General features: G+C 37.1%; 1 protein-coding gene across 3 annotated transcripts in view; it reads left to right on the top strand.

The window, feature by feature from the left end:
• LOC126742219 (uncharacterized) overlaps positions 1-13,659 on the top strand; it is a 256,857-nt gene that overhangs the window by 168,154 nt on the left and 75,044 nt on the right. The window contains exons 23-29 of one of the 3 annotated variants that reach the window (XM_050448829.1): positions 377-520; positions 581-652; positions 710-784; positions 1,416-10,232; positions 12,700-12,915; positions 13,221-13,403; positions 13,458-13,625. In XM_050448829.1, coding sequence (XP_050304786.1) covers positions 377-520; positions 581-652; positions 710-784; positions 1,416-10,232; positions 12,700-12,915; positions 13,221-13,403; positions 13,458-13,625 — 9,675 coding nt within the window. Of the gene's footprint in view, positions 1-376; positions 521-580; positions 653-709; positions 785-1,415; positions 10,233-12,699; positions 12,916-13,220; positions 13,626-13,659 lie in introns of all 3 variants that reach the window. The other 2 variants (XM_050448827.1, XM_050448830.1) reach the window with 2 other exon arrangements.

Below are 13,659 nucleotides of genomic sequence, written 5' to 3'. Positions count from 1 at the left end.
TATTGAACAAAATAACTAACTACATATGTCTAGCTTCAACTGCTTCCAGAAATAACGCGGATTGACAGACGTTATCCGGAATTTGTGTATGTTTTATCCCCATCACCCCTTTAGCTACAGAATCTCTTAGTTTATTTGGCGAACCGTTTACCCCCAGGTTAATAAGCTGTAGAACTATTCTTCTGTAGACGAGTGCCTAGACCCTCCTAGTTAGTTATTTGTATAAATGTATATAGTCAAGTGTTGCTTAGAACCAGCTTAATTTTGGTGTGAAGGCTTTATTGTTTGCTTAAACATTAACATTGATTAAGAGAGTACCAGTTGGTACCTCTGATCAAGTGGGGCTTCAGAAAACAAACCAGAGGGTTTTATTTAGATGTGCAATGTCGAACTCACGCCGATTGCGCAGCAACGCAAGCTTGTATAAACCGTAAATGTCAGAATCCTTGTCTGGTATCCAACCCATGCACCAACTCTCATGATTGTCAGGTACAAGAGCACCAACCAGTGTGTGTTAAAGGTACGGTGTGGCCGATTGGGTTTGTGGAACAGAATTCGAATTTTTCTTTTGATTTTTCAGTGTGCCAATGCCAAACTGATCGAGAGTGCGCACATTTAGGACAGAGGTGCGATGGATGTAAATGTGTCATAGGTAGTAACGCTATGGGAAGCACCCGGGGTGGTTTGTTAATATTTTCTTTTATTGTAGAAGGACGAAATCCGCAATGTGCCCACTGCCCACCCAATGTGCCTTGCGACCCCATCACCGGTGCTTGTCAAAAGGGTAAGTTTTTTTTCACTCGCCACCATCAGTTTTCAAGTATATCTGTCTCAAGTTTGCTTATACTGAACGTAATAATAACATGAGACAAATATGCTGACTTATGTGTTGTTGTTTAAAATGATCATCATCCTAAAAATTCCTTCCTGAAAATACGTCATCAAGAAAAAAGCCACAAGAACTGGATATATCATGGATGGTAAGGTTATTCCCGGACATCATTAGCAATATCAGCAATATGGACATGACTGATAATATTTTGATTTCCATACATGTCATAACTGTATATTCTTCCTAACCATCACTTGTAAAAACAGCAATACCTAATATTATAATCTACAGTTATGGTAACTATTGTCACAAATCTACCATAAAAGCGCTATAGCAAAAATATATGTCAAACAGGACTGAAACATATAAATATTTTCTTATAAATTAAGTGAACTTTGTACTGGTTTCACCATAAACTCTTCGTAGCGTAGTATTGTAAATAGTACAGTAGGTTAGGGTTAGTCTAGGCTTGGGAGCTTACCGCTTGTCATCCGCATATCACACCAACCAACCAACCAACATGTTTACACATAAATTTGTAATATACTTAACTCACAAGGCGTTGTTTATTTTAAAATAACAGATCTGGTGACCACACCTGAAACACTAACAGAAACACAAACAATAACAATTGCTAGTTCCGCTCTAACACCTAAAACGGAATTAACCACAACGGAAATTGAAGGTACCACACATTATTTTACCACTGAAGGTGAGGCATTGGAGACGACAGCAGCTACTGAGTTGATACAGCACGTATATCCGGTCACAACTACTACTGAAAAATATGTTACGATTACTCCGCAATATGCTAATGGTAGAGCACCAGCTACTGTAAAAACTTCTACAACGCATGTACCCCAGTTAGAAATTATAACAGTTAAAAAACCAGCGATCAGTGTCACAGAGAGCGTCATAGGGGAGAATTTCAAGACTGGCACTACAAAGAAATCAGAGGCAGCAATAGTAACTACTGAAGAAGGTACAATAACACCTGCAAAAGCTTCTATAACAGAACAAGAAGCCACTACTTATTTAACAGGATTAAAAGAACAAACTAAATTACTGTTTGAAACAACTGAATTTACCATTGGCAGTACTGAAGAAGCAACCCCTTTTACAACGACTAAGCCTGTACTAAGCCAAGAAACTGAAATACCATTAAAAGCAACCGAAACTGAAGTTAGCAGTACTGGAAGAACACCACCCAAAGAGGAATCTGTTACAAGCGTACAACAGTCAACAGAGAGCGAATCAAAAGTCCCTAGTTTAACAACTACAATGGAATTACTTACTTCTAAAGATTCAATAAAAACGACTCAATCGTCTCTTACTGAAGCATCCACATTAATAGCAACTTCTACTGGTTCTGAAAAAACCACAATATCTTTAAAGTATGCTTCTGTTACTGAATCAAACATATTTAAAGACGTAACTACTTACACAACGACTAAACCTTTAACGGAAAGCGAAGGTATCAGTACCACAAGAACAGAACCCACCGAGGCTCCTGTTACTAGTGTAAAAGATATAGAAAGTACCACTCATTCGGTTGGGACAGAATCAACCTTTCCTGAAACGGTTTCGGTTACAATGGAAGAACTTACTTCACAAGGTAAATTAAAAACATCTGAAGTAACCACTCCCACAACGACTGAACCTTTAAGGGAAAGCAACGGTATCAGTACTACAAGAACAGAACCCACCGAGACTCCTGTTACTAGTGTAAAAGGCATAGAAAGTACAAAATCTTCAGTTGAAACAGAATCAACTGTCACAGAAACAGCTTCGGTTATATTGGAAGAATATACTTCAAAAGATTTGTTAAAAACAACTGAAGCATCTCTTACTGATGGACCTATATTAATAGAATCCTCCACTGCTTCAGAGGAATCAACAGTTTCTTTGGAGAAAGCTTTTACTACAGAATCAAATATATTTGAAGAAGCAAACTCTTCCACAAGAACCCAACCCACCGAAACTTCTGTTACGAGTGTAAAAAGCATGGAAAGTACCAAATCTTCAGTTGAAACAGAATCAACTGTCCCGGAGACGGCTTCGGTTACAATGGAACCATCTACTTCTAAAGGCTTATTAAAAACAACTCAAGCACCTCTTGCTGAGGGACCTACATTAGTAGAATCCTACACTGATTCAGACAAATCCACAATATCTTTGGAAACTACTTCTGTTACTGAATCAAATATATTTGGGGAAAGTACTAAACCTTCAGTTGAAACAGAATCAACAGTCTCTGAAACGGCTTCGGTTATAATAGAAGAACTTACTTCAAAAAATGTCTTGAAAACAACTGAAGTACCTGCTACTGAAGGATCTACTTTCATAGAATCCTTCACTGATTCAGAAAAATCTACAATATCTTTAGAGGCTGCTTCTGATACGGAATCAAATATATTTAAAGAAAAAACTACTTTCACAACGAATCAACCTATAACTGAAAGCGAAAGTATCAGTACTACAAGATTACAACCCACTAACACTTCCACTAGTGTAAAAGGCACTGAAAGTACCAAACTTTCAGTTGAAACAGAATCAACTCTCTTTGAAATAACTTCGGTTACGATGGAAGTGCCTACTTCTCAAGGCCTATTAAAAACAACTGAAGCCTCTCTTACTGAGGGATCTACATTAATTGAATCCTCAACTGCTTTAAAGGAATCAACAGTTTCTTTAGAGAGTGCTTCTACTACAGAACCAAATATCGTAGAAAAAGCAACAACTTCGAAAGAAAGTACTACAGTTTCAGGTGAAGTCGAATTAACGGTCCCTAGTGGAACGACTTCTGTTTCAATGGAAGTACCTACTTCAAATAATTTATTAACTGAATCACCTCTTATTACCTTAATATCATCCTCCACTGCTTCAGTAGAATCAACCATTTCTTCAGAACCAGCTTCTGTTACGGAATCAAAAATATTTGAAGAAGCAACAACTTCGACAATAAGTAAACTTGTTACCAGTGAACAAAAATCAGCAAGTACTACATTTTCAGGTGAAGTAGGATTAACAGTCCCTACTAAAACGACTTCTGTTTCAATAGAAGTACCTACTTCAAAAGAGATATTAACTGAATCACCTTCTACTGAGGCCTTCCTAACGTCCACCACTGCTTCAGAAGAACCAACAGTTTCTTCAGAGCGAGCTTCTGTTACAGAATCCAAAATATTTGAAGAATCAACTATTGTTACAACGACTGAACCTTTAATAGGAATAAGTCAAGAAACTGAAAAATCAGTTGAAGGTATTAGTACTGCAAGAACACAACCCAACGAGGAAGCTGTTACTATTGTACAAGAATCAGAAAGTACTAAATTTCCAGGTGAGATTGGATCAACAGTCATTAGTCAAACGACTTCGGTTACATTGAAATTATCTACTTCAAAAGATTTATTAAAAACAACTGAATTACCTCTTACTGAAGCATCTACTTTAATAGCATCATCTGATGAGACAACTTTCTTTGCAACGGGTGGTTTAAAAACTGAAAATGCTGGTACTGTATCTTCAGAAAGTACTAAGTCTTCACTTACTACAGATTCCGAACTGGTTAGTACAACATCTACGATAACAATAGCTACTTCGCAAGAAGACTTTACTGCTCAAACTTCTTATGAACAAGAAAGTCTTGCCAGTAGTACTACATCTCCAACGGAACAGTATACTACTAGTTTTCCAACAAACACCAGAAGCCAAATTCCGGAAGAAGAAATCATTAAAATATTAACTAGTACCTCAGGTTCTTCAAGATTAACAACTGAATTTGACGAAAATACTTCACAATATCTTAGCACTCAATCAGAAGTCTTTAGTAAAACATCTACAGTTTCAGTACCTATTACAGAAGCTTCGACACAAGCAACTGAAGTATCTTCTACTAAAGCGAGTACAAGCTCGTCCTCTACACCATCAGATGATACTAAATCTTCTTTTACAGAATCAAAAGCTAAAGAATCAAGTTCAGCTACAATGACCTCATATGTTACAGAGGCAGAAATACCATTTAAAGCAACTGAAATCGAAATAAGTCATACCGAGAAAGCATTAACTGAAGAAAACCTTATAACTTTACGCAGTGCACCATCTTCGGAAAGTACTAAATATTCAGTTATTACAGAATCAGAGGTGCTTAATGAAACAAGTACGATGGCAATGGGGGTTACTGATTCCAAGATACCTGGAGAAGCAACTGCCGTTACAAATAAAGGATATACTGAAGGATCAACAATTTCAGAAAAAGTTTCTACCATTGCTATGGGGCATGGTGAATCTTCTGTAGAAGAAACTACAGTCATCACGGCTGAAATAGCCATTACTGATAAAGAAAAAGAAAGTGTAACATCAGAAACTACTAAATCTTCCTTTATCACAGAGGTGCCATCAACTGATATAATAATAACTGAGAAAGCTATATTGCAAGAAACATCAACAGCAGCTGGTTTAGAAGAAGGATCATCAGCTACTAAATATCGTAGTGAAGAAACTCTGAGTACACTGACAGGAGCTTCTAAGGAAATTACTTCCACAGTACCATCAATAACAACCATTAGTGAGTTAGATGTAACAAAAGATATAACCGAAAAATCATCACAGCGAAACACTGAGGGAAGCACTGCAGAACAGCCATTGTCGACTGTTGCAACCACAAGTATTGGAACTTTCGAATCTAAAAGTAAAGGAACGACTGAAACAATAATTGAATCAACAACTCAATCTAACGAATATATTTCCACAATGGGTTCTTCTGAAGGTGCTAAAGAAAGAACTACAACAGTGCTACCAAAAACTACGAGAAACTTGGGTGAACTTGATCAAACTGAGACCGAGAATATTCCTACAGTAACAACTCAAGTACCATCGAGGGTCACTGAGATTACCGGGGAAACTGTTAGTGCAGAAACTTCTTCACAATATAGACCAAGTCAACCAGAATCTTCAACTAATGTTTTTGAGGCCAGTACAACAACGCAAGAAGCAGAAGCAATATCACAAGTTTTTTCAAGTTATCAAACAACAGAATCAAACTTGCTAGAAAGTGGGAGCACCTTAATAATTCCTTCTGCAGAAAGTACAATAGTGACAGAACAACCAGATAGAACAACTGAAAAAACTGTGTTTACTGTGACACCTAAAGGCGGAAGTGAATCTGCTACTGGTACCTCAACTGAAAAGGAGCTATCTACAATTGAAACAAGAAAAACAACATTAACTACTGTTGCTATTGAGAAGGAAGGAACCTCAACAACAACTATACTTAAAGAGTTAGGTACAGAAGGCAATTTGGATCAAGAAAAAGGTATTTCTACTGTAAGCGAACTATCAACTGACGAAACTTCAACTGTAGTCGCTGGTCATAGTACCACAGCTGTGCCAGAAAATACAGTTATCACAACTATTAAACAAACTAGTTTCCCTGAAGGTACTACTGTCTTTTATTTGCCAGAAAGTACCAAAATGTCTTTAACCGAATCATCTGTAGAACAAGAAGAACAAACAGAGCATGAAACAACTGAGGATCATACGGATTCTGGCAGTCTAGACCAAACTACACCAACTGGTATAGTTGAGTTTTTATCAACACAGATAATGAGAGAATCATCAACGAAACAATTTGCTACTTCCTTCCACATAGGTAGTACTATTGCGGGAGATGAGACAAAAACTGAAGATTATGGTGCAAAACAATCTAGTGTTTTAACTTTGGAGACAACTAAAGGGACTTCAATTTCTGAAGGTGTTACGGAAATTTCATCATCAACACCACAAGGAGAAGGTGAAGAATTAACCATAGAACCGCTTTCTAGCACTATAAAAATGTCAACATCTGAAGCAGAAAGTGGTTTAAGCACCAAAAAATATTTTTCGAAAGAATCAACAACGCAGGCATATAGTCCTTCTGAAAGTGAAGCCACAAGTTCTTTGGAAACTGCTACTGAAACCATATCAGAAATAACAGTTACTTCAGGTAATATTAATACTAGTCAAGGTAAGGAACAAGAAAAGCAATATACTACTATGAGCTCAACTCCGTCTTATTCTGAAACACTTAAGACAGTATCTTCTGAAGTAACTGAAATCGTACAAGAGAGTACAAGCAATATTGGAACATCTACTAATAAAGTTATTTTAGTCACTGAGGAGAAGGAAGCTTCAACCTCATATATCGAAGAATTAACAACTCAAATCTCACTTCAACAAGAAACTACTCGAGCACCGACTAGTACACAAGTTTCCTCAGAAACAACACCGCTGCTTGAAGAAAATACCTCACAATATTTTAGCACAGAAACTGTAGAAAGTCATATTAGTACAAATGAATCAACTACATCTTTAGAAAGCGAATCTCAAACAACACAATCAACTACTTTAGGGAAATTTAAAGAAACTACTTCCACAGAGGCTGGAGAGCAAAGTTCTGAAACTTTGGCTGATAGAGGTTTGACTGCCACCATACCTACTGAATCAACTGAAAGTTCTACCAAACTTGTAGTGACTACCACATCTTATTCACTTAATGAAACTGAAGCCACCACACAATCGATAAATTTAGAGCAAACGACCATTGTATGGCCAACAATGTCTTCAACGACATCAGAAACTTTGATCGGTCGAAACAAACCAGGAATAGAAGCTTTTGCTACCGCCTCAACCCAACTTGCAACAGACTCAAAATACACAACTACAAGTATTGTAGACTTACATAAAGTGACCTCTGAGATACCTGTAAATACGGCTACAATGGAAACAGCAGCCGGATTCACGTACGAAACCATAACAGCGCAGTATCCTCAAGAACAAATGACAGTACCTACGTCGAAAAATTTAGTAACAGAGTCTGCACGGCCCTCTACCATTGTGCATGTAGAGGAAACAGCTGAAACTGCTACTTTCCATATAACTGAGAGACCATTAACTACTCCTATTAGTGTTTCGACTACTCCCAAGGAGTACTCGGTAACATTTACTATCCCAACTGAAAAAGTTGTGTATGTGAAATCAGAAACAACAGCTGCACCAGTAGAAACAACGACGAAGTTCTTCGGAGAAGTTTCAACTCTCAGTACTCTGCTTACCACAAGAGAAGTATATGAAATTACTACTATTGGTAAGACTAGCATCCCTATTAGTGAGGGAGAGGTCATAGAGATCGTCACTCCTTTATATCGACCTGAAGGGGATAGCAGTACTACTGAAGGAGTTAAGCATCACGTTGTCATGACCACTGAGCAGCTAGAAGAGCTTACTACTACAGGTAGCACAACTGTTTCAAAAATAATGTCAACCACTGAGAGTGGGTCTTCTAGTACTCTCACAGCAGAGACATTTACTACTATAGAAAATATTAGCGAGTCAACTGAAAGTTCTTTAGTACCTGGTAAAGAAGCTGGCACGTCTCTATCAACTAGTGAAGTCTCTAAAGAAATAGCAACAGAATCTGAAGTAACAAGTGGTATCACTACTGAACGTCAACAAGCAACTACAATAAGGACTTCTGAAGAAGAAAATATAACCATGGGTTTAACCTCAAAAAGTGAGAGCACTACTGAAACTAAATTGACTACTAGTTGGTCCCCTCTTCAGCTAAACGTAACAGAGTCTTTTACATCTTTTGATTTTACGACTTCAGAGGACGTTGAGGGTCCAGAAACAAAATCTCCTCCTTCAAAGAAAGTCAGTGGTATATCTAGTACAATAACAGAAGATATGACGGAAATCAGTTCTAAACTTTCAACTGTTGCTGCAAGCTCAGAAGAAACTACGAGTTTTACAATGACTCCAACAGATTCGAGCTCTTCTACCTCTCATAAAGATTCATTCTTAACATCTACTACCGTAGGCTCGTTGGATACTGATTCTACTGCAACTGAAACTGTTACTACAGAGAAAGTAGAGCTATCAACACAGTACTCGATCCAAGAAAGTACTATGAGCGAACCTGGACTTGTAGAAGGTGATAGAGCTTCTTTAACAACTAAAGAACCAAGTGCCATCGATCAGTTTACGGGGTCTTCAGTTACTTTTAAGAAAACAACCATTGAACATTTCGGTACAAATGTAGAAACTACATCAGCTGAGGCTTCGGTACCAGAGTCAATGGCTACTGAGTCATATAGTTCCACACTGACCGTTGCATTGACTCCAATAGAAACTACCGAATCAAGCTCACTTACTTCTCATAAAGAATTTACTACTCTACAGTCGTTAGATACAGGTTACTCTACAACTGAAACTATTATTACAGAAAAAGTGGAGTTATCAACACAAATCCCTGTCCAGGAAAGTACTATGAGCGAATCTGAAATGACTTTAGAACATGGAATAGAAGGTGACAGAACTTCTGTAACGACTAAAGAACCAACTACCATCGATCAGTTTACGGAATCTTCCGTGGCTTTTGAGAAAACTACCATTGAACATTTTGTTACAAATGTAGAAACTACATCAGCTGAGGCTTCGGTAGCAGAATCAATGGCTACTGAGCCATACAGTTCCACATTGACTGCTGAATTGATTCCAATAGAAACTACGGAATCTACTTCTAATAAAAAAATTTCAACATCTACCACTCTAATGTCCTCAGATATTGGTTACACTGCAACTCAAACTGTGTCTACAGGGCAAGAAATTACCACTAGCGAACATGTAACGACTAAAGAATCAAGTGCCATTGATCAGTTTACGGAATCTTCCGTTGCCTTTGAGCAAACGACCATTGAACATTTCGTTACAAATGTAAAAACTACATCAGCTGAGGCTTCAGTATCAGAATCAATGTTTACTGAGCCACACAGTTCCACATTGACTGCTGAATTGATTCCAACAGAAACTACTGAATCAAGCTCATTTACTTCTCATAAAGAATTTGTTACTACAGAAAAAGTAGACTTATCAACAAACCCCTTAAACCAAAAAACTACCATGAGCGAACCTGAAACAACTTTAAGTGTTATACAAGGCGGTCGAGCTTCTTTAACGACTGAAGAACCGCATGCTATTGATCAGTTTACTGAATCTTCAGTTGCCTTTGAGAAAGCTACTAATGAACATTTCGTTACAAATGCAGAAACTACATCTGCAGTTACGGAATCAATGGTTGCTTCAATCAATGTTACTACGATCTCTCCTATGTTGACCACGATCATGACATTTACTACAAACGCGGTAATATCAGTAAAAAATTTTACGGATCAACAAATGACCCAATGCCTCACAGATACAGACTGCGAAGATGCGGAAGTTTGTATCTTTAAAATGTGTATAAATGTGTGTACCGTGGGCAATCTGTGTGGCAGTAATGCCATTTGTACGTCGGAGGATCACGCGGCCGATTGCACTTGTCCTCCTCACCATTTCGGAGATCCTCACAGGATTTGTTATCCAGGTATTGTGTATAGTTGTGTTGCGTTATTTAATTGATATTGGGTTGTCTGCCAATTTTTGATGAGTGGTAATGTATATATAGTAGTGCAAAGACATATGTGATATACTTTATATGTCTTTTCTAAGATTACAGACCTCCCAATATCAAACTCGTAGTAACAAATTGTATAATTTTTTATGTTGTATATTTTTGTAATTTTTTTTCTAATTTTAGGTTCACAGTTAACCAATAATAATTCAGCACCGATTTTATTAATGCAATTTTAAGTCGAAAAAGAGATTAGCGTTAAAAATCTTTAATGTCCATGAAGAATCAACATTCAAATTTATTCCTATTAACACTAATCTCTTTTTCAATTTGTGGTTTTGGTCAGCTACTAAATTTAATAAAATAAATAAATGTTGAACATTATGTAAAAAACAATAGTGTGGTCTGTGTGGGTATGGTAAAAATGAGAAAAATCTTGGAAAGTATGTGTAGCATAATCCAAATGCTTTAAAACAAGGAATATGCAGGAGTCTTCTTTAGCAAAACATGATAGAGATTGTAATCTCAAAGTCACTTTTACTAGCATCATCTTCTTCATCAGTTTATATTTCTATATTTTGAAGTATGCATCAAATAACTGCATCAAATAAATGACTCTCTTTCTCTCTCCTACTAGAGCCACGTTCTACTGAATTGAATTGAAAAGAGACAGCATCTTTTGTAGTGTCAAAAATATTGAAGCATAAGAGCCGATACCATTGTTGGAGATATTAACTTCTTGAAGATATTAAGGCATTGCATTTAGCCGTTGAATCATTTTTAACTCCAAAGAACCCAGTTTTTGAATCGTTAAGGTATTTACATTGATGGTTCTATTCATTTATAAGATTCATCATATATTCATCAAAAGAATCCCTTTAATCAGTCTGAAGTGCTTCATATATTGAATCTTGAGGTATTGCAACGAAGGAAAGATTGGGGTTTATGCTTACTTTCATCTTCTTGGGGTCTTAATACATTATCCAACTTGGTTGAACTTGAACTTTCTTTAGGTTATTCTACACATATCATAATAATCTATAAAATAAATAACACCATGCATGCAGCATGTATGGTCTGCAGTAGCACCTTCGTATTTGCAAAGTCTGATTGATCAAATAATTGGTAATGGAGTTTATCTTTTTACTAGTTACGCCTGTTCTCTACTCATTCTTCAGTTCACTCACTTTTTTTCGGAATAAGGGTTTACAGACGTCGTTCCACTAGAAACTACAAAATAGAACATAAATCACCTTATGATGAGGGTGTACATCTTGGTCATTAGACTAGAATTCCTCGACGTACCAAAAGCCTTTGAAATATCGAAAAATATGTTGATGCTAAAGATTCTGGAACAATAAGTTTTAAGATTGGCCTTTTTGTGCTCTCTTTAGGTTAAACTCGAAGTCATCTCGGTCTACTTACTCCTAGATCTGCTGAAATGCTAAAGTATAAAGTTTTCTTGCTGAAAAGTGCGGATTAGCCATTAAATAATTTTTTACCTCCAAAGAAGCCGGTTTATAAGTCATTGAATATTGATGGTTCATCGATCTGAACTGATTCAAGTATTCAATCTTCTTGAGGTATTACGACCTAGGAAAGGTTGAAGTTAAAGCTTCCTTTAATTGCATCTTCTTGAGGCCTTAAGATACTGAATTCTGTACAAGGCTAAACTACGTTTTCTATAAATTATTCTTCACAAATTATTATAATCTCCCAGATACGATGCCTTTCAGCAGATTGATTTAAAAAAATCTTGTTGAAGTTGTTTGTTTTCTTCTAAATGTTCGGTCCGGACTGCACTATAACCTCCGTAATTGCAAATTCTGATCTAACTATCAAATAATTGCCAATGGACTCTGTTTTTCTCAAAAAAACTCTAAAGGTATTGGTCAATAAGACCACCACTCTTTGGCGTATCAAAAGCCATTGAAATATCGAAAAATATGTTAATGCTTCAACTACTAAGTATCTATGACCAATCGTGGTACATATGACCGTGGTACATATATCGAAGTACATATGACCAAGAGTGGTAGTATAAGTTTTTCTTTTTGTGCATCATCGGGTCTCTTGGAGAGCTCTTCTCAACCAACTTACTCCAAGATCTCTTGAAATCCTAAGGTATTAAGTTTTCCTCTTAAAAAGTGTGGACTTATCATGCTTTAATTGTATCCAGAGAAGCGAAATAGTGGTGCTGAAGGTACTCACTCAGGCGCTAGGGTTTGAGGTTTTCTCTAGGATGTATGACTTGCCCTGGTACATGAGTTAATGTAAATAGATAAAGAATATCTAGCCATAAAAGGAGCTACTTGTTAAGATGTGCTGCTAATGAATTCTTAAATAAAACCATACCCACACATATCTACAACCTCAACCATCACCCATATAAAATGTACTAAATCAACAACGTCTAACCAACAACTCTAACCTCTAACAGAGCCTCATGGTGAGCGCGCACCAAAACCGTGCGAGTCAGACTCGGACTGTCTCGAGTCAGAGGCGTGCTATCTCGGGCTCTGTCAGGATCCGTGCGAGTTTACTAGCGCCTGCGCGGCAGGCGCCAGGTGTCAAGCGAAAATGCACAGGCCCATATGTACATGTCCAATGGGATTCGAAGGAAACCCGGCCGTTAAGTGCACGAAATCGCCTACAAGTAAGGGTAAACCTGGTCTAGCACAGATCAGTTTTTCTTTTAAGACGAAAACTGTAAATATGAGCGAAATTGCTCCTAAAATGTTTTTAATAAAAAATTAATTAACCAAACACTAAAATATGTTAATAACAGTTAACATTAACATAAAGTAGTACAAAGTTTCTTTAGAAATCAATATGATGTAAATTTGAGTAAATCAACTTGAGTAGTCTTTTAAAAACTTTCTTCCAAATTCATCTTTCATTGTAAAATGTTGCTGTACATACCTTTACCTATGTCTTTTCTTTCCGCACCCTTTCCTATAGTGGGTTGTACAGCCAACGAAGACTGTCCTATTAGTGAAGCATGTATAGATCGAGCATGCCAAAGACCTTGCGATGTTCATAATCCCTGTGCCCAACATTCTGTTTGTATCAATACCAACCATGGATGCGACTGTAGTTGCGAAGAAGGTTATCAAGGAAATGGTTTTGTTGGATGCTCACCAGGTATATTTACATACATTTACAAAAAAAAACCATCTTACACCTATCTATACGTAGTGCTCGACTATGGCCCACCAGTCTGCCAATACAACGAAGACTGCCCACCAAACAAGTTATGCGATAGATTAAACAGAAGATGCATAAACCCATGTTTTGAAGACTCTTGCGGAGACAACGCCGAATGCATACCTAAAAACCATGAAGCCACCTGCGTTTGCTTACCAGGTAATTTTTTAAATTAAATTTCAACAATCGCACG

The sequence above is a fragment of the Anthonomus grandis genome, chromosome 11 (genome assembly GCF_022605725.1).
Source record: "Anthonomus grandis grandis chromosome 11, icAntGran1.3, whole genome shotgun sequence".
Lineage (NCBI taxonomy): Eukaryota > Metazoa > Arthropoda > Insecta > Coleoptera > Curculionidae > Anthonomus > Anthonomus grandis.
The sequence above is the reverse complement of the archived record's forward strand: the minus strand, read 5'-3'. Positions and strand labels throughout refer to the sequence as shown.